Source organism: Cibotium barometz, chromosome 3, assembly GCF_041138505.1.
Source record: "Cibotium barometz isolate CiBa-2024 chromosome 3, ASM4113850v1, whole genome shotgun sequence".
Taxonomy (NCBI): Eukaryota; Viridiplantae; Streptophyta; class Polypodiopsida; order Cyatheales; family Cibotiaceae; genus Cibotium; species Cibotium barometz.
The window spans coordinates 3,385,380-3,405,463 of NC_141048.1; the positions used below are offsets into that span (position 1 = coordinate 3,385,380).

Sequence of the window (20,084 nt, forward strand, 5' to 3'; positions counted from 1 at the left end):
ATTTGAAGTGACTCATCATCACTGCAACATCATCTTTCCGAACCTCCAAGCTCCGTTGCCTCAAACTTGAGTCTCCCTCTCTCTGGATGCTTGCCTCCCTCATTTCTCACTGCTTGCTTAGCATTGTTTGCTGCAGTCCCTCACATAGGAGGTTTTCTCCCCTCTTGCTCAGGACATGTATTCCTTTTGATGATGATATTGAGAGCAGGATCTCACCTGTGTTTCCTCTCTCTCTCTCTCTCTCTCTCTCTCTCTCTCTCTCTCCTACTCTCCTATGTTTCCACTTTCCCTTCTTCCGCTGCACATTCTATCATGGTATCAAAGCGCCGATGATCTTCAGTGTTGGATGCTCCCTCCTGCGTTTTTTGCGTTTTCAGCAAGGTGGACAGGTCTGCGTTTTTCTCAGAAGTGCTGCTGGCCGCCTGCCTCTTCCAAGCATTTCTTCTCAACAGCCCGTGGTCTTTCTTCATCAGTTTGACCTCTGAGAACACCTGTTTTCTGCACTGTTTTCAGGGCAATAGCAATAGGTTGCTGCGTTTTTCTACAGGTGGCTGTTTACAGCAGTTTGCAGCATTTCTCAGCATTCATACCCCCCCCTTAGTGCTGGTCGCCTGTTTTGTACAGGCTAGCAGCATATTTGCTGCGTTTTTTTTCTTCTACAGGTTTCTGATGCTGATTTTCTGCTCCGAGGCTTGGGTGTACCTATTTCTTCTGCATTTCCAGATTCAGCCCTTTCTACTACCCTGAATACCTCTGCGTTTTTCAGCAGGTTTCCTGTCCAGCAAAGCTTTGCTATGGTGGAAGGAACTGAACCCAAAGCCAACGACTTGGGCACAATTTGAAGACATTTTCAAGAAAGAATTCCTCAAGAAAGAGGATGACTATGATGTTGTTGCCCGGTTTTCAGCTTTGACCATGACCTCGCAGCACCTCACTTATGAGGTCTACCTCCAGAAGTTTCGTGACTTGCAGATGAAAGCTACAAAGATGGATCCCACTACTCTTTTGGGGTTTTTCGTAGCTGGTTTACCAAACTCGTACCATTTACATGTTAAAAATAACAAATGTAAAACATTGGACGAGGCCATTCATTCAGCTCGTATCTATGATGATACGATGGTCTCTTCCAAGTCAAAACCCGTTACCGAGCAGGGGAACAAGCATAAAAGAAAGTTCTCCGCACCTATGGCTAACACGACTGAAGGCAAGTCTTCGGACCAACCTTCGAAGAATACAAGTTCGACACCAGCGAAGAAGAAACGACTCCTCAGGGCTTTGAAGCTCAAGAAGAAAGGACGTTGTTTTATCTGCGAAGAAAAAGGACACATGCGTAACGAGTGCCCGAAGCAAAAGGGTACCAAGTCAAACGCAGGACCCAAGCCAAAGACAGCTAACCAATTGTCTTTGACAGGTACGTCAATAACTGTACTTTCTCGCCCTAATACTTGTTCTGATTGTCTGTTCAATTCTAAGTATTTGGCATACATGATCTTCTCCGCGTTTATGGAGAAGTGAATGGCCATAAAATTCACATTCTTTTAGACCCTGGCAGTTCGCATAACTTTGTTAACTACAAACTTGTGTAGAAATTGAGTCTTGATACGACACTCAGCAACCATACCTATGAGGTACGTCTACCTGCGGGAAGACAAGTTTGGGATCGCAAGGTGGAGATGCTTCCAATCCAGATTCAGGACTACAAAGATACTCTGGAATGCTATGTTATGCATCTGGAAAATGTAGACTTGTTATTAGAGATTGAGTGGTTTAAGACTCTTGATGTCCAGATAGATTGGTCTAGTCATATTTTTTCTTTTCACCATAGGGACACCAAGTATAGTATTTTAGGTGATTGTATTCATCCCTCTCAAGGACCTCTTGTAAATACAATTGATTTTGGAAATATAATGGATTCTTCTTTGTACACCGCTTTCCATTGTGTCTTGACTCCACTTTCTTCTTTTCTCATCCCTTTCATGGATGTGAATGAATTAAGTGTGTTTGAAAGCAAAGAATTACAGAAGATACTTGATTCGTTTCAAGATGTATTTCCTAAGGAATTGCCATCGGGTTTACCACCTGAACGGGCAGTAGATCATCGTATTGACTTGATCCCTGGTGCTCATCCTGTGAGTATTCCACCTTATAGGATGAGCCAAGCTGAGGAAAAAGAGTTGGCTAAACAACTCGAAGATTATTTGAGGATGGGCCAGATCCGTCCAAGTAAATCACCTTGGGGTGCACCTGTGTTGCTTAGGAGAAAGAAGGACAATACTTGGAGAATGTGTATAGATTACAAAAGATTGAACAAGCTGACTATTAAGAACCGTTATCCTCTCCCTAGATTAGATGACCTAAATGACTGATTAGCAGGAGCGAAATATTTCACGAAGATAGATTTACGTACTGGCTATCACCAGATACGTATTCATGAAAGGCATGTCGAAAGAACCGCCTTTCGGACTAGGTATGGCCATTACGAGTTTCTCGTATTACCTTTTGGGTTAACCAATGCTCCAGCCACTTTCCAGCAAATGATGAACGATCTTTTTCGTGAACATTTGGGAAAATTTGTGGTGGGTGTTCCTGGATGATATTTTGATTTATAGTCGTACTCTTGAGGATCATGTCAGACACCTCACGATTGTCTTATCTATTTTAAGACAGAATCGACTATATGCTAAATTGAGTAAATGTGAGTTCTTTATGACCGACATCATTTACTTGGGACACAAGATCACTAGAGATGGATTGAGCATTGACTATGACCGAGTTCAAAAGGTTTTAGACTGGCCTATACCACGAACAGTCAAACAACTTCGTTCTTTTCTCGGTTTTGTTGTTTTTCTTCGGAAATCTGTACGGGAGTACTCTCAGCTCACACTGCCGATGACCGACTTATTGAAAGGTCGTGGACGTAAGTCCAATCAGCCTATCACTTGGAATAACGATTTGGATATGGCCTTCAGACTTTTGAAAGATAACGTCAAGGAAGCACCTATCTTAGCATTGCCTGATCCTAGTCGGCCTTATGTTCTTGAAACTGATGCCAATGACTATGCTATCGAGGTTGCTTTATTTCAAGATGGTAGACTGGTTGCTTTTGAAAGTAAAAAGCTAGACGACACTCAATCTCGTTGGCCAACCCTTGAGAAGGAGCTTTATGCTGTGATTCATGCTCTCAAGGTTTGGAGACATTATTTATATGGCTCCAAGTTTGTGGTATTGACTGATCATCAGTCAATCAAGTATGTGTGTGATGCGGATGATTTGAGAGGCAGGAAAGCTCGTTGGGCAGAGTTAATGCAAGATTTTGATTTTGAGATCCGTTATCGGAAAGGGTCCATGAATAATATTGCAGATGCGCTTAGTCGGATTAGAGAGGTGAATACTTTGTCGTTCACCGAGATTTCTATTGACTTATTTCAGTCGTTGTTGAGAGGGCTTTGCAGGACTGATAGTTATTTTGGTCCATTTTGACAGAAGATCCAGGACGGGAGCTCATTGATTGACCAAGACTCGGTGACTGTTACCATATTATAGTAGTGATGTGTGTGAACACACTTAGGACCGCCGGGGCACTTTTTCCCTCACTAGGAGGTTTTTTCCCCCGTGCATTGTATATACGCCCATTATCTTCTAGGGCTTGTAATCTTTCATTTTTGGCACTCATAATACACTACTGTGTTGTGCTCAAGCTTCCTCATCTTCTTGAAGTTGTGTGTGCATTCCTGCAACCCTAATTCCAACAATTGGTATCAGAGCAGGCTTCCTCCTCCCGGGCAGCATCACCGGCACCTGCCGCTTCATCTCCTCCGATTGCGACGAGGTTTCACGAGCGTCTGCAGGTTAGTATATGCCGTGGGAGAGCCCGTAGGGCTTGGTCATTTCAGAATTTTGATCTGAAGTCATTTCGCCCTCCGTTTTTGCATTCCAAGTACTGCGCAGGCAAAATCGTCCTACTGTGCAGATTTTCTGTCAAGATTAAAATCTGCAGGACAGGTGCCCACTCGTCTGTTTTGGGCTGTGCTACATAGCACAGGTCGATTTTATACAGGTTTACCTCTTACAGACAGCATTTACATCTAGTAGTACAGTCATTGGCCATGGCTGACAACAATGATGTATTCCGCATGTTGGCTGCTGAGGATAAGTTGGATGGCACCAACTATCCATTGTGGGCATATATGATGCGACATGTATTGGTAGCAAAGGGGTTATGGAACATTGTGCAGGGTATTGATGCACGTCCTATTGTGGCTGGGAATGCTGCAAACACATCAGAAACAGGTACTGTTGATGATGGTGCAGGCACAAGTGCTGTAGCAGCTGTTCGAGAACCACCACTTTCAGCAGAGCAGATTCGTTGGGATGGTAGAGATGCGCAGGCTCATGCCTTGATTGCGCTGTCTGTCAAACGTACCATTATCCCACATATTCGCTCCTGCAGGACTTCTAAGGATGCTTGGGATGTACTTGCCACATTGTATCAGGCAAGAAATGAGGCTCGTGTTGCTTACCTCCGAAAACAGTTGGAGAGTGAGCATATGAACGAAGGTGATTCTATGGATAGCTTTTTGACAAAGATCAAGGATTTCAAAGAGCAGCTCATTTCTGCAGATGAAATCCTGTCAGACAGTTCACTTGTGCAGACTGTTTTGAATGGTCTACCAGATTCTTATCAGGGTTTTGCTTCCACTCTTCGCTTGATGATGAAAGGCAATCCCAATGCCTTATCATTTGAGGAGTTAGTTTCTGTTTTGCTGCAAGAAGACCAGTCAAGGCAAAACAGGAATATTATGCGTGTCGCAGATCAAGCTTTCGTTGCTAGTCAGAGAAGCGGGAAAGGTAAAGCTGGCTTTTCTTCTAGTAAGCAGAAATCTGCAAATGCTGCGCAACCAAAGAAGGAAGACAAAGATGAGAAGAAGGGTGACAAACAGAAGACATTTTGCAAGTACTGTAAGGAAAATGATCATGTCATCAAAGCGTGTCCTAAGCTGGCTGCGAAAGAGGCTAAGAAGAAAGAGGCTGGTATGGCTGTTGTTGCAGATGCCTCTCCTTCTAACAATGAATCTGCTAATGTTGTGCTAGATACAGAATGGACATTCAATGCGCAGTGCAGTTATGACCCATCTTTGCATGACACATGTATGTCTGCAGTAGATTCAGATGTATGGTACTTTGACAGTGGTGCCACTAAGCATATCACCTCGCAGCGCAGTTTATTCACTTTCCTTGAGTCTGCTCCCACAGGGAATACTGTCACTTGTGCCAATAACTCCTCTTATCCCGTTAAAGGAGTTGGACAGATTGTGCTGAATGTTGCAAATGGCAACACCTTTACACTTTTTGATGCATTGTATGTGCCAGGGATCAAAAAGAATCTGCTGTCAGTCTCCGCATTTGCCAAAACAGGTTTGGTTGTAAAATTTGTGGATGACAGATGTATTGTTCATGATCTCTCTTGTGGTGACATCATTGTAGCATCTGGTTCACTATGTCGAGGGCTGTATAAGCTCAATATGGATGGCAAATGTGTAGAGGATTCAGCATGTGCTATTATGGATACGCAGGCTATTTCAAATGCAAAACTGTGGCATGCACGTTTTGGTCATCTGAATTTTGCAAGTTTGCTGCGCCTGCAAAAATCTGAAATGGTGTCTTCTTTGCCTAAGCTTGAGGCACCTGTCAAGCATGTTTGTGAGGGCTGCATATTGGGTAAAATGCAGCGTGCTTCCTTTCCCAAAGATGGATCAGTGAGAGCTGAACGCAGATTACAGCTTGTTCACAGTGATGTTTGTGGTCCCATGCAAACTCCATCATTTGGAAACTACCTTTACTTCGTGACTTTCATTGATGATTTTACCAGGCATGCATGGGTATATCCTTTGAAGGCAAAGTCCGAAGTGTTTTTGTGCTTCAAACAGTTTTTGGTTATGGCTGAAAATGTGTCAGAAAGTAAGATGGGCACCCTCCGTTCAGATCGAGGGGGGGAGTATATGTCTTCAGAATTTAATGCATTTCTGGCTGAGCGTGGGATAAAACACCAATGTACAGTGCCGTATACACCACAGCAAAATGGTGTGGCTGAGAGAAAAAACAGGTCTCTCATGGAAATGGCAAGATGTATGGTTAAGAGTCAAAGTCTACCACATGGTTTTTGGCTTGAGGCTGTCATGTGTGCCACTTATGTACTAAACAGGTGTCCCACCAAAGCATTACAGGTTGTCACTCCATATGAAGCTTGGCATAGCCGCAAGCCATCTGTTGGCCATTTACGTGTTTTTGGTTGCCTGGCATATGCATTAGTGCCTGTGCAACATCGCAGAAAATTGGATGACAAAGCTGTCAAATGTATTTTTGTTGGATATAGTGCTGAGAGCAAAGGCTATCGTTTGTATCATCCACAGACAAAGCGCATTTTGGTTAGCCGTGATGTTGTATTTGTGGAAGATGCAGTTCAGCCCTTGGTTTCATGTACTAAGGAGACAGATATCAGCTCACGTGATGTCTATGATACATTGTTGCCTCTTTTCAGTGGTGCACAGTCAAGTGCAATACCTCATGAGGCAGTTTTTCAGCCTATGCAGGTTTTAAATGATGGCACAGATCAGCCTATATCTGATGCAGATGTGCATGATGCACTTGAGGATGAGAGACAAGAGATGGAGGGCTCTAGGAATATGCCTAGATGGCTGGTGCAGACTTTGCGTGACAGCAAGTTGGATACCCCTTTGTCTAGTCGCACTCGTTCTGGCTCTCATGGTGCCTCTTATGCGTCAGATTGTTATGCATTGGCTGTTTCTAGTATGTGCGATGAAAGTGAGCCTGTTTCATTTGATGAGGCTCAAAGTTCAAAAAATTGGATGGCTGCTATGCAAGCAGAATACGATGCTATTATGAAGAATGGTACATGGTCTTTATGTGACTTGCCCCCTGGCAAGAAGGCCATTGGCACTAAGTGGGTATACAAATTGAAGCGTAAGCCTGATGGCACAGTGGATCGCCATAAGGCTAGGCTTGTTGCAAAAGGTTATGCTCAAGAGAAGGGCATTGATTTTGATGAGACTTTTGCTCCCACATGTCGTATGACCACTGTTCGTAGCATCTGTGCATTAGCAGCTCATAATGGTTGGAATGTACATCAGCTGGACATAAAGACTGCGTTCTTAAATGGAGATTTGCATGAGGAGGTGTATGTATCGCAGCCTCGTGGTTTTGTTCAAAGAGGGCAGGAAAACAAAGTGTGCAGGTTAAAAAAGGCTTTATATGGTTTAAAGCAAGCTCCACGAGCTTGGTATGAAAAAATACATGCATATTTGACTGCACATGGGTTTCAGAATAGTCCAACAGAAAGCACTTTGTATGTTAAACGTGTGGATGGTGTACATCTAATCATTGCTCTCTATGTCGATGACATGCTGCTCACAGGACCAAATGAGAGTCATATTGCTGATTTTAAGGCTGATTTGAATGCCTCTTTTGAGATGTCAGATTTGGGGCATTTGCATCATTATTTGGGGATACAATTTAAGCAGTGTGATGGAGGTATTGCTTTGTGTCAGACAAAGTATATTGAAACATTGTTGCGGAGATTTGGCCTTGAAGACTGCAAGCCTATTGCTACTCCAATGGAGACAGGTTTGAAGTTGAGTCTTCATGATGCTGGAGATCACTTTGATGTCACACTCTATCAGACAGCTGTTGGTTGCCTCATTTATGTATGCATTACGAGGCCAGACATTCAGTTTGCAGTCTCACAGGTGAGCAGATTTATGCATAGCCCAGGCATTAAGCATTGGCAGGCAGTGAAGCGTATCTTTCGCTATTTGAGTGGTACTCGGCATCTTGGGTTGTTTTATCCCAAGGGGGGATCATTGCCGCCAGATTTACATGCTTTTTCAGATTCTGACTGGGCTGGTTGTTATGACACACGCGTGTCCACGAGTGGTTTTTGCTTCATGCTTGGAAGCTCATGCATATCATGGTTGAGCAAGAAGCAGCCTACTGTGGCCACTTCTAGTTGTGAAGCTGAGTACAGGGCAGCTTTCACAGCTACGGTTGAGTGTGTGTGGCTCAGACGCCTTATGGCTGATTTGGGTGTTGGGCAGCCATCTGCCACCACCATCTTCACTGACAGTCAGAGCGCATTGGCAGTTGCGCGGAACCCAGTGTTCCATGCTCGTACGAAGCACAATGAGGTGCACTACCATTATGTCAGGGAGAGACTCTCTGCAGGAGAGATCAGTTTGGCTTATGTGCCAACACAGGATAACCTTGCAGACCTTTTCACAAAGGCTCTGCCTCGTGAGAAGTTCGAAGCTTTTCGCAAAGCTTTGGGCTTACTCCCTTTTGTGGATTCGTCCACATAGCTAGACACTTCCCTATACATGAGTGCTAGCTCTTGTTCACCGCATCACTCCAGGGGGGATTTGTTACCATATTATAGTAGTGATGTGTGTGAACACACTTAGGACCGCCGGGGCACTTTTTCCCTCACTAGGAGGTTTTTTCCCCCGTGCATTGTATATACGCCCATTATCTTCTAGGGCTTGTAATCTTTCATTTTTGGCACTCATAATACACTACTGTGTTGTGCTCAAGCTTCCTCATCTTCTTGAAGTTGTGTGTGCATTCCTGCAACCCTAATTCCAACAAGACTGAGCAGTCTACTATTCAGACTGCAGGAGGTCATTGGATGATTCGGAATGGTTTACTATTCCGTAATGACAAAATTTGTGTACCACAGATCCCGGACATTAGGTCCAAGATTCTGAGAGAGTGTCACGACGCCCCTTCTGCTGGACACCTCGGGGTACACAGGACACTATCAATAGTGAAACACACTTTTTATTGGCCAAAGATGAAAGGGTATGTAGAAGATTATGTTCTCAAGTGTCAGATTTGTCAGGCAAATAAAGCTGAACGCTTTAGACAGGCTGGGTTGTTGCATCCTTTGCAAATCTCAGGTAATAAATGGGAAAGTATTTCCATGGATTTTATTACCGGATTGCCAAGAACACATCAAGGCCATGATTCTATTTGGGTTGTGGTAGATCGCTTGACAAAAATGGCTAGATTTTTACCGACCCAGAAGACTATTACAGCTACACAATTAGCTCGGCAGTTTATCGAGCAATTGTTTAGACTGTACGGGTTACCGTAGGACATAGTCAATGATAGGGACTCTAAGTTTACAAGTGACTTTTGGAAACTTGTTTTTGAGAAGTTAGAAACAACTTTGAATTTGAGTTCCTCTGATCATCCTCAATCTGATGGCCAGACTGAAAGAGTGAATCAGATTTTGGAGGTTATGCTTCGAGCATATGTATCCAAAAGACAAAGTTCATGGGAGGATTATCTTCCTATGTTAGAATTTACATATAACAATACTAAGCATACGAGTACAGGGTTTAGTCCTTTCATGCTTATGTATGGTTTTCAACCAAGATCACCTGTTACAGTAGGATTCTCAGGACTTCAGCATGATGCAACACGTAATTTTTTGCAAGATATGCAGGAAATGTTACAAGATATGCAGGAAATGTTACAAGTTGCGAAGGAATCTATTAGACGTGCTCAAGACAGAGACAGGTTTTATTCTAATAGACATCGTTCACCCAGAAAGTTCTATGAAGGAACGATGGTGTATTTGCGAGTTCCGAAAGATTCCGAGACTTTACGAACAGGTAGATCTCCGAAATTATCCCCTAGATACTGTGGACCATTTCGTGTTACACGACGGATTGGTTCAGTTGCATATGAATTGGATTTGCCTTCTCATGTGAAAGTTCATCCTGTATTTCATGTCAGTAGACTTAAGGAAGTACTGGGTGGAGCAGATCAGTTAGTTACTCCTCAAGAAATCATAGATGTCCAGGACATGACATTTATTCCGCACGAACCTGAAAAGATTCTTGGATTTCATGAACGAAGATTACTTCATACGCTTATCACGGAATACAAGATCAAGTGGAAGGATCGTGTTGAGAACGACGCTACATGGGAGACATTGACTTCTCTTCAGAGAGATTACCCTGGCTTTTTAGTGAGCTCAGGAGTGAGCTCTTAGAGGAAGGGGAGTATGTCATGTGCACAGTGGGTATCTACCGTGTGCTATACGCATGCAAGACTAGTTTCGAGGCTTGGGGAAGCTTGGAACTAGACAGGCTGATTGACGAGCTGAGTTAGGGATATACTAACGGGCGGGCATCCAAGTATGGACGGGCGGGCGGCCAAGTGTGGACGCCCAATGACCAGCCAAGAGCTTATAAAAGGGTGGCCAAGGTTAGTTATTATGAGATAGAGAGTCTCGCGAGTTCCCCGCGGATCCCCTTGTGATCGATCTTGGTTCGAAACTCGAATCCTGCAAACAAACGAACAAACAAACAAGCAAGGGGGTGTAGGCCTGACTCACCTCCCAACCATGACAGCCGTGGGCAAGCCCACAGTCTTGGCTGTCCCCACCGAGCCACGAGCTGAGCTAACTAGGTTGACGTACCGACCAATCTCCTCCTCGAGACGTCCCATACCGCCACGAAGCTACCCTCGTGGGCCTCGAGACTGCTGCCGGCCTCGGCTGCACAAAGCAGGTGCACGTCTGCACTAGATCCAGGCTCCAAGATCATAAAGCTCTCACAAACTCGCGAGACTCTCTCAATAACTAACCTTGGCCACCCTTTTATAGGCTCTTGGCCGGTCATCGGGCGTCCACACTTGGCCGCCCGCTCGTCCATACTTGGGTGCCCGCCCGTTAGTATATTCCTAACTCAGCTCGTCAATCAGCCTGCCTAGTTCCAAGCTTCCCCAAGCCTCGAAACTAGTCTTGCATGCGTATAGCACACGGTAGATACCCACTGTGCACATGACACAAGCATAGGTGGAGCAATTTGGAAATCTTGTACAGCTAGTAGGAATGCACGATCTATCACATTGTGCGGGAGTGGGGAAGACTCCTTGGCATCCTGGCTGTTGATGGAGGCGCGTTCTAGTAGCCCCAGTGCCTTGCTTTGAGCCCAAGTGATTGCTGCTACAGTAGTGGGGTAAACCTCCTCTGGACTCTCCTTGGAACAACCATGTACATTCCGACTTCTTCTAAGTCTAGCAACAAGAGCTTGATGAGTTCCCTATCCCGGTTAGCAAGGTAACCATTAAAGGGGAAGAGTCACCTGACTTCTTACAATTAGAACCCCAAAATCTCTCTCTCTACTCGTAGAACATGAAACAAAATGTTGGTGCAAGCCGATTAAGAATCCAAAAAAAGAATGGACGAGGAAAGCGCTAAAGCGGAGAAGACCAAACAGGTTCTCGAACACTTCAAAGCCTACAAGGTGGGCATTAGGGGAATTTTGGACTTAACTTTGGGCCCTCTAAGAAGTGCCAACTAAGCTTAGAGAGAGATAATCGAAAAAGCCTAAAAAAATAAGGTGAAATTGATTTTGGCGTATGTTCTCTCGACATTTTCATGAGATATAAAAGATATATTTCTATTCTTAAATGTACACAAAAATGATAGAATATGGCTATAATGGTCTCCTAGCATATACACATCATTTGAAAGCAACAAGCAATGTTTTTAAATTAGAAAGAGATTTGTTTGAGAAGGAGAACATTCATTTGAAAAAAACCATGGAGCATTGTGTGCAGAAGTTATTAAGCAATAAGGAAACCATTTTAGGGCTTGAAAAATAAATGTCTGAATTAAAACATAAGTAGACCTCATTAGGTCTCTGTAAGACGATAAAAAAAACTAAGGGATATTGAGCAAATGAAGCTAGGAGGTGGTGGCATCAAGAAGAGAATACATGCAGTCAAGTAAGCTCCTTTCTGCTATTAATTGGTTTATTGTTTTTATTGTGATATTTTATGAATAGCAATCATTATTACATATGTTCATGTATATCAATTTTTGCATTTCAATTTGATATTAGATCATTATTGTACCCTGATAAAGAATCAACGACGAAAGAACCTTTTGGCGCACATTTAAGTCTTCTTTGCAGAAGCACTGATGAACGAGAAGAAATATAAGGAGGTCTCAGAAAAGCAAATAGACGACTTTTTCAAAGAGAATCAACTCAATCCACAAGACATCCAGGCAATACTTGATGATGTTGGTATATCACACAAAGGGTACTCAGCCATTTATAAGACTTTGCAGGAAAAGATGAAGGATTCTAGTATGAAATGGGGGTTGGAATGAGCCATGGAAGTAGAGGGAATAGCCCTAGGCTCACCCACTGTAATCAAGTGAGAGGCATGGAATGTGAAATCTGATGGGGGTGGTGCAGCATACGTCTCTCTTGGACAGTCCCTAGTATAGTGATCTTTCGCCTCTGGGCCGAACTTACATGGAGGTGAGCCTTCAAGCAAGGGACACCAGGAGTAGCTGCTATAGTGACACGGGTTGTCGAAGGAGTTGGAATGAGAGGGATTTGGGAAGAGTAGGTGGAGGGCTGCACCATAAGGGGTAGTATAATGATTAATGGGGTGGCAGGAGAGTTCAAGGTAGGGAACTGTTGTTGCTGGTGCAATTGATCCCTTAAGATAATAACAATCCTCATGCTCATGCTCATTCTTCTCATAGAAGGAGTAATATTTCCACTTGGAACATTCTAGGCTGGCATGCCCAGGAGACTCACACAGTGCACATCACAAACCTTTCCTAGACTCTTGCTGAGACTTGAGATCCTCAATCTCCTTCTTAAGCTGTGCAAAAGAGCTTTCTTCCTTCTGAGACTTATGGCTCAACTTCAGTGCCTCCAGCTCAAGCTTAAGCTGAACTACTCGGAAGTCACGCGGTAGAATGGTAAGAGTTGGGGAACCCGTATCATGTTCAAAAATCATACGTGCATTTTCCAGTTGGGAGGCAAACTCCTGAAATTCCAGCAAGGTGGTGGCTGGTCTACTTTCTCGGATCTTCTGTTTGTTGTCCTAGGCAAAGCCTGCATCGTCACTGACACACCATGAAGTCCCCTGGGCATGCTGACAGGCGGGCCACCAATACGGTGGTTCGTGTCATGAGCTCCGCTACACTTTCCTCAGGCAAGAGCTTCAGCTTCCCCAGTTCTTGTAGAATGACGTCTTCATAGTTGCACGGCCGGAACGTCCTAAGAAAGGTGTCCCTCATGGTGGGCCAATCTGCAAAATGATCCACAGGGAAGTGACTGAACCGTTTGTCAACAGAGCCTTCCAATGTGGAGGGAAAGAGCATCACTCAAGCATCATCTTGGTCCAATCCCCTGCTACTGCACATGGCCCAAAGCATCGAACATGGTCATCCACGTCTTCCATGGCAGAACCTCTGAAAGTAGGAAGCTTGACATTCACCCGGCCCAGCATGGTGGTCAATGGTTCTGGAGCAGGGGGATTTCCACCCTGTTTGTTACCAGTAGGATTTCCTAGATGTGCATGTGCCATGGGAAGGGGTGGAGGAGGATTTGGGGGGGAATCTGAGAGAAATCAGAATAAGGCGAGCCGACCCTCTGCCACAAGGTCAAAGTCCAGCCTGTACTTGAAGAGGAGTAACTTCCGTGGGCCAAGGGGAAAAGAGCTGCCGGCAAGTGCCTAAGATGTGGCTTCCAAGGAATTGAAGTCAACTTGGAAAAACCCTTGTCCAAGTAAACGTGCATCAAGAAAGTGCACAGCCAGCTCCAAAGGGAGGACTGCCAGAAGCCAATCTCTAACTTGAGAAGAGCGAGAAGGGTGAGAGCCGTAGACCCTCCCAATGAGAGTGGTCTTCATTTCATTGTGGATGTCGCTTTGGAGGATGAGACGCTCGTCTTGTGAAAAATTGAGAGTTCTCATGGCCTGTGGGAGTGGAGAAGGATTGGCTTGGCAGAAGCCATAATGCCAATCAAGGGATGGGCAGCCGACTTGAACACAATTGGAGTTTTCCGTAAGGTGGCACAGGCAACAAAGCGGGAGGGGCAAGAAGAAGGGCTGGAAAAGAGGCAAAGAGGGGTGGAAGAGGAAGGAAGGCGGGATGACTACAGAACAGGCGGAAGCTGGGTGAGAAGGCAGGCAGGAGCACAGGCAGGCAGCAGAGAGAACAGAGGCGCTCAGGAAAGGAGAGGGCTGGTAGCACTGGCAGGCAGGAGGAAGGACAGGCAGGAGAGAAGGCGGACAGATGGCAGGAATGGAGAAGGCAGGCAGCAGGTGGAAGGCGCTCGGGTGCAGGGACTTGCGCAGCAATATGGGCTCTATTCCAGATCCACCCTCTAAAAAATCCCATAGCCTCTATTCCAGATCCACCCTCTAAAAAAATCCCATAGCCTCTTAAGATCATTAAAGGTGGGAATAAAAAGCCTACTCAAAATCAGTGCCATATTGATGAATTGGATAAAAAGGATGCACAGGCCAAGCTACTGGTTGCCATGTCCATCAAAGGGACATTGCTCGATCAAATCATGGAAGCATGACACTTACATCATTTCCAAACAACAGGATGCATGACTATTAAAGGGCGTTGTCTAGCAGAGAATGTTGTGGCCATTGTAAGTCGTGTATAAATGCAGGCCCTCAATGTAGGAGAGGTTAGCCATGGGCATGGGTAGCATTCTAAGGTGAGGTCAGCCATGGGCATGGGTAGCAGCCGGAGATCCTAAGGGAAAAAAGATAAGTGCGGAGTTAACAGAGCATAAAGTTTTGCATAAATTGCACTCCTCCTAAAGGGATACACCACTGGGGCAGTATACTCTGGCCATAGGACACCCAATAGAGACAAAAAGGAGCCCAAAAGGTATGCAAGCTCAACTGGACCCGCTCACATTGGCCGCACCAAGGAGCAAATCAGCAGGACAATTGACTACTAGAAAGACTACTTAAGATACCTTAAAGACCAATTAGAAGACAAACTCTAAAACAAATGAGAATTGTGAAGCCAAAAAATGCATTTTTAAGGAAAAGTAGACCGACTAAGCTCACTCGGTCATGCAGCTTTGCCATCAGATTATGAAAGCAGCTGAAAGCTCCCCAATCGCTCATACCAGCCACATGACATCCCCAATCCAAAAAGCAAGCTATTAATCAAGATTGCTCATTCCAAGTCAACATGCATTCCAGAAAATAGTAGTTTTGTCCAGGGTCTAAGAACTATTTCAAAGCCTTCAAATGGGACAACGGACAGTACCTTCTCAGTTGGGGATGCCAAAGGAGAAGCAAGGAGCAGCTCTGCAGGCGAGCAGGTGAGAAGGTGTGCTTCTAATTCTGTTCGCGTCACTGTGTCTTTGAATTGTCCATACATAACATCACCTGTGGCAGTTTCCACAGCTATGACACCAATAGTGGTATCATAGGCACCTTTTGACACTGCTTCGGTATCAGCCTTTCCTTTGTCACTTGCCCCTTGCTTGCGAATAGGGCTCTTGGCACTTGATTTCAAAGCGTCCACCTGCTCTGCAATACACATGAGGTAGTTTCTGGAACTGCCTTTCTCTGTGGAGGGTTCCCCACCACCCAAATCTGCTGCAGCCTCAAGAGTAGCCCTGCTGTATAATGCAGACAAGCCCCTTGTAAAAGGACCCAGTTTGTTACCTCCATGGGCTTTAATTGCTGCGGTTTCTGTTTGGCGAACTAGGCCCACCTTGTAGCCCGCCTCCACAAGACGCCTGACATGGACATGCAGTCGGAAAGAGGGAACACTAGCTGTTATAAAATTGTGATTATTGTAAGCAAATATACCCAAAACTCTTGCAGCAGTTTCAGCATCCTCTCCAAACATCCTATATCTGTAACCCACCTCTACCATGAGGAGCACATCCTTGTGTTTTGCCTTCAACTCCACCACTTGCTGCTCCAAGGGAGTATACTGGTCTTTAGACGGGACCTTACAGGGCCTGGATGCTTGCATCTCAGAATCATTGGAAGTTAAAAGCTTTTCCACAAATTTCTTATGCCGGATGGGGTCTGATGCCGGGATCTCCAAGCTATCTTTAGATTTCCAATATGTGGAAACACTAATGGGCTCCTCTGTCCCAGGCTCCTGAGACCCATTCTCTGTGAGAGCACTTAATGAGTTTTTTCCATCCAAAAACCCTAGCTTTGGGTACTCTTCTGCAGTGCTTTCTTTCTTGCGTCTCCTTTTATATGTGAAGCTTACAGTAGCCGACCTTGGTTCATTGTTTTCGCTTGCTACAGCATGTTCGGCAACATCATGTACATACCTTTGGTCTGTTTCTCCGCCCAGAGAGACGGCTCCACTGCAGATTTCAGGCCTGTCGAGGTCCACGGGCTCTGTGTCTTCTTCTTCTTCTTCTCGCCCTTCTGCAAAACCCCTTCTGGAATCAGGCGAGATAGGGCGTTTTCTGTGTCCAGGAGAGGCCTCCTCCAATGCTTTCTTGGTGGGCGATTGAGAAGACAATCGCTGCAGATTTCTGAGCGAAGCAGAGGTTCTTGCAGGGGGCCACTGTACTGCTGTAGAAGGGGAGGGACGCGAGGCAGGAGACGGCTTGGAACATGACTCACCGGCTGCTTTGGGAGAAAAGAATCGTGAGATAACCTGCTGTTTCTGCCTCATGACGCTGAGGACGATGATGATGAAGCAGCAGGCTATGAGGAAGGGTCACCTTCCATAGCTATGGAAAAAAGCAAGCTGTCGACGCCGCGAAGGAAATAGAATATCTAAGTCAGGACCATGCATTTGGCGCCAAATTTTAGGCAATTGGATGATTCCTAATGTGTGGTGGGTGGATTTACCCTTTATAAGGTCGAGGAGGCTAATAAGATGAATCATCAATTCTGCATCTCCATGGTGGATTTTTTTTTTGATCAATAAAGTATTTATATTAACTATTCATAATCAGACATACATCATATATCACCCCCAAAACCGACTATCAAACTCTGTCATATATCACCCCACAACCACAGTTATCTACTCTCATTCAAAAATCCCATCTTTCATCTAAACTGATCCCATGAGATCTGATATCCCAATAGTAAGCAAGCCTCCATCATGGCCTCAGTAGTGCAGCCTCGGGGAGATTGTTTTCTCCATGCTTTGACCACACCTTGACAATAGGTCTAGTGCAACAGGGTTCTCAATAAAAGCCACAAAAATATGATCCAATTAGTACCATCTCTGAGTTTTGGGGCCAAATCTGGGAGGCCTTTTCTTCTCAATCCATCACCTCACCTGCATCCAACAAATTGGGAAGTACCTTGCCACATCAAGAAAATGTAGACTAGCTACCTAAAGAAGGTGTACAAATCCCCCTACAATGTGCTTACAAGTATTCTTCAAAATTTGAGCTCAACTTCCTTCGTTTGAGCAACAAATCTTGTGCTTCAAATACCAGACTTCATCTTCATCTATTAAGGAAATCTTTAAAAAGGAGTTATAGATTCTTTCATGTGATTGACCAAGAAACCACAACTTTGGACACTGTAAGATTTAGGGCCCTCACCCATTTAAGCCCAAAGAACAGCTCCTATCATGTATCTCTTCCACCCACCCAAGGAAATAATATGTGTGTCACAAGTAATAATTGTGCTCACACTCTTACATATATTATTAATAAAAACTACTCAAATTTGATTCCTCTTCATTATGTACTAGCTAATCTATCTTTTGAACTGGAGGTGGTGCCATTGTCACTTTATGAAGAGTACAAGCTTTCTCTCTCTTGTGAGGAATACAAGCTAAAGCAAAAAGACATTGACTATAGCACATGTCACCAAATCCATGATTACAACAAATGGGATAAATTCATGACCACTGAATGGACCGAGCTGCAACAAATACAAAATGTACAAGGCTTTAGGCCTCTCTCTCATGTGCACGCGAGGATGCAACAAGCCTCACCATGGACAAATACCAATGAAGCACAAATAGGATCATGCTGATGATGAACACATGAAGTAAATCGAGGGAATGTAGGTAACAACACATTTACCAAGACCTTTTAGGTCATGATTTTGTGTATGTATTGCTTATAGACATTCCAACACTAAATCCACCAGAGTTTTGCTTTTACAAATTCCTACACTAAATCTAATAGAGTGGCAAAATTCAATCCGACCACCCCATAGCTTATTACAAGTGTTGAGGATTCATCCCACAAAATTTGAAAAGCGTGTAAAAAGTAACAAAATCATACATGATCCTTGAGTTGCCACACTGAAGTTGTATTAAGGATTAAGTGATTAGTGATGATGCCTAGTAAATGTAAGCACTTGTGAATTTTGCCCCTCTCTTGTTTTGAGAGTATCCTTGGGAAATAAAGCAAGCTTTGCACTTATCCACAATTCCTTGTTCCTTGATCTTTTGCTTAAGATTCATGCTATGTGGTTAGCTTCCACTCAAGATGCATTTTACTACTTCTTGATAACTTTATGGATCCTACCTATCCGGCCATTATGAGCATTTACCCTCTATTTAGTTGAAGTATAGCTTTAATCTTTCGAATCAAAGTAGCACTTTAAGCTTTCCTCTTGTGAGATACTTGTAATGGAATCTCTTGTAGCACCAAACTGTAAGGTACTAATAGACAAAGAAGGTGCTTATGTCAAATGGTGTTTTGATAAATGGTGTTTTTTACATTTTCATGGAGCAATTTGAACCTTATTTGTTGATGGAAGACTTTGTTGGACTCTCAAATAGTAGCCACCATTGGTATGCTTTCAGAATCTAACTATTATATGTATCAAAAATTAACATGTGGGATTTAATCAATTTGCTAAGGTTCTCGGAATAGTAGGTCCACAGGTTGAATTATCTATCACTAATTATGAAGAAGCATATATGAGCACAGGCAAGGAAAGAAAGTGTAAAAACATGTAATTTTAAAGCAACGTATGAGCAAATAAAAAGATACTTATGGCGACAATTGTTGGTGGGAGCCTACCTACCACTCCTCAATCCTCCAAAATGTGTGCCTCAGCCTCTCAATTCATGCCATGTAGCAGCTCAAGACTTCTCCATGGGAGAAAAGAAAAGAAGCGTAGCAACAATATCAAGGACAAAGATTGCACTCATTGGATGACAAACACAAACAATTTAGTGGTTGCTTTGCTTCATCAAGGTCGAAGTTGAAATTATTGAAAAAAGAAGTGTACAACGAGCAAATGGCACCAAAGCCTCTCACCACGCCTAATATCTCCAAAAGTATACTAATGCTCTTACATTCTTATGGCACTTTGAGAGTAGTGGGAATGTGGGAACAAGTCCTAGGTGGTTGTGTGGCACCCATCTGAGCCTCTCCCAGTTTTTGACCCAGAGCCAGTCGTCATCGCTTGTTTTCACCATCATTTTTTTGGGGAGAGCTACTAGCCACCGTCTCCCACTGGGTGGCACCGCCATCTTGCTAGCTGCATTCTTCTGACATAACCACCAACAACACTATCAGAGCTAGTGTAGAGCTAACCACTGCCATCGCTGCTCAGCCCGCTTTTGCCAGTCCACGCCCAGATCCGGCGGCACTCAGTTTTGCCCTGCCTTGACACTCCATCCTCCACGCTCCTCACTCCGCTTCACCATCATCATCATGCTCGAGATCTTGTTTATCTCGCTAACAAAACTGAGGTGTTTTTTTTTGGGGGGGGGGGGGGGGGGGGGGGGGGGCTTGAGTTATCCTTTTGGATTAGGCATCCATAGACACTCCTGAATTCAATGCAAATCTAAGCACTCCTGCATCGGTGCAATTAACTTTCTAGAGCATTGTTTAAGCTCATTCAAGTGTGCACCTTACTTTTAGTATGACCGTATCTTATATACGGTCGAGTCTTAGTTCCTTTTGCATGCACAGTCCAGTTTCTTTCCCCTGTACTTTCACACCAGAAGTTCCCATTCAAGGGGGGACTGTCTTGTTTTTTTGCTCATAATTCTGCTTTGGGAAATATCTTACTGTGAGGATTGCACAAAGATGATGAAATATCTTTGATTATATGATCACTCAGGATAGGCTGTGGATGGGTCTAATTGCTCTTTGTGAAGCTTTATGTTGAAAACTTTGTTAATAGCGAGAGGCTTATAGGAGTTATCACTAGGGAGGAACCTCATCCTCTTCCACCAACAACAGCTGCACAAGCTCGTATTGTTAATAGCGAGAGGTTTATGGGAGTTATCACTAGGGAGGAACCTCATC

At 44.2% G+C, this 20,084-nt stretch overlaps 1 protein-coding gene across 1 annotated transcript in view; it reads right to left on the bottom strand.

Moving 5' to 3' along the window:
• Nucleotides 1–16,716, bottom strand: part of MSH3 (homolog of DNA mismatch repair protein MSH3) — a 29,825-nt gene extending 13,109 nt beyond the window's left edge. Inside the window, exon 1 of the mRNA XM_086772269.1 lies at nucleotides 15,131–16,716. Within this exon, the coding sequence (XP_086628395.1) occupies nucleotides 15,131–16,516 (1,386 nt within the window). The 5' untranslated portion in view covers nucleotides 16,517–16,716. The remainder of the gene's footprint in view (nucleotides 1–15,130) is intronic.
• Between the last annotated feature and the right edge of the window lie 3,368 nt (nucleotides 16,717–20,084).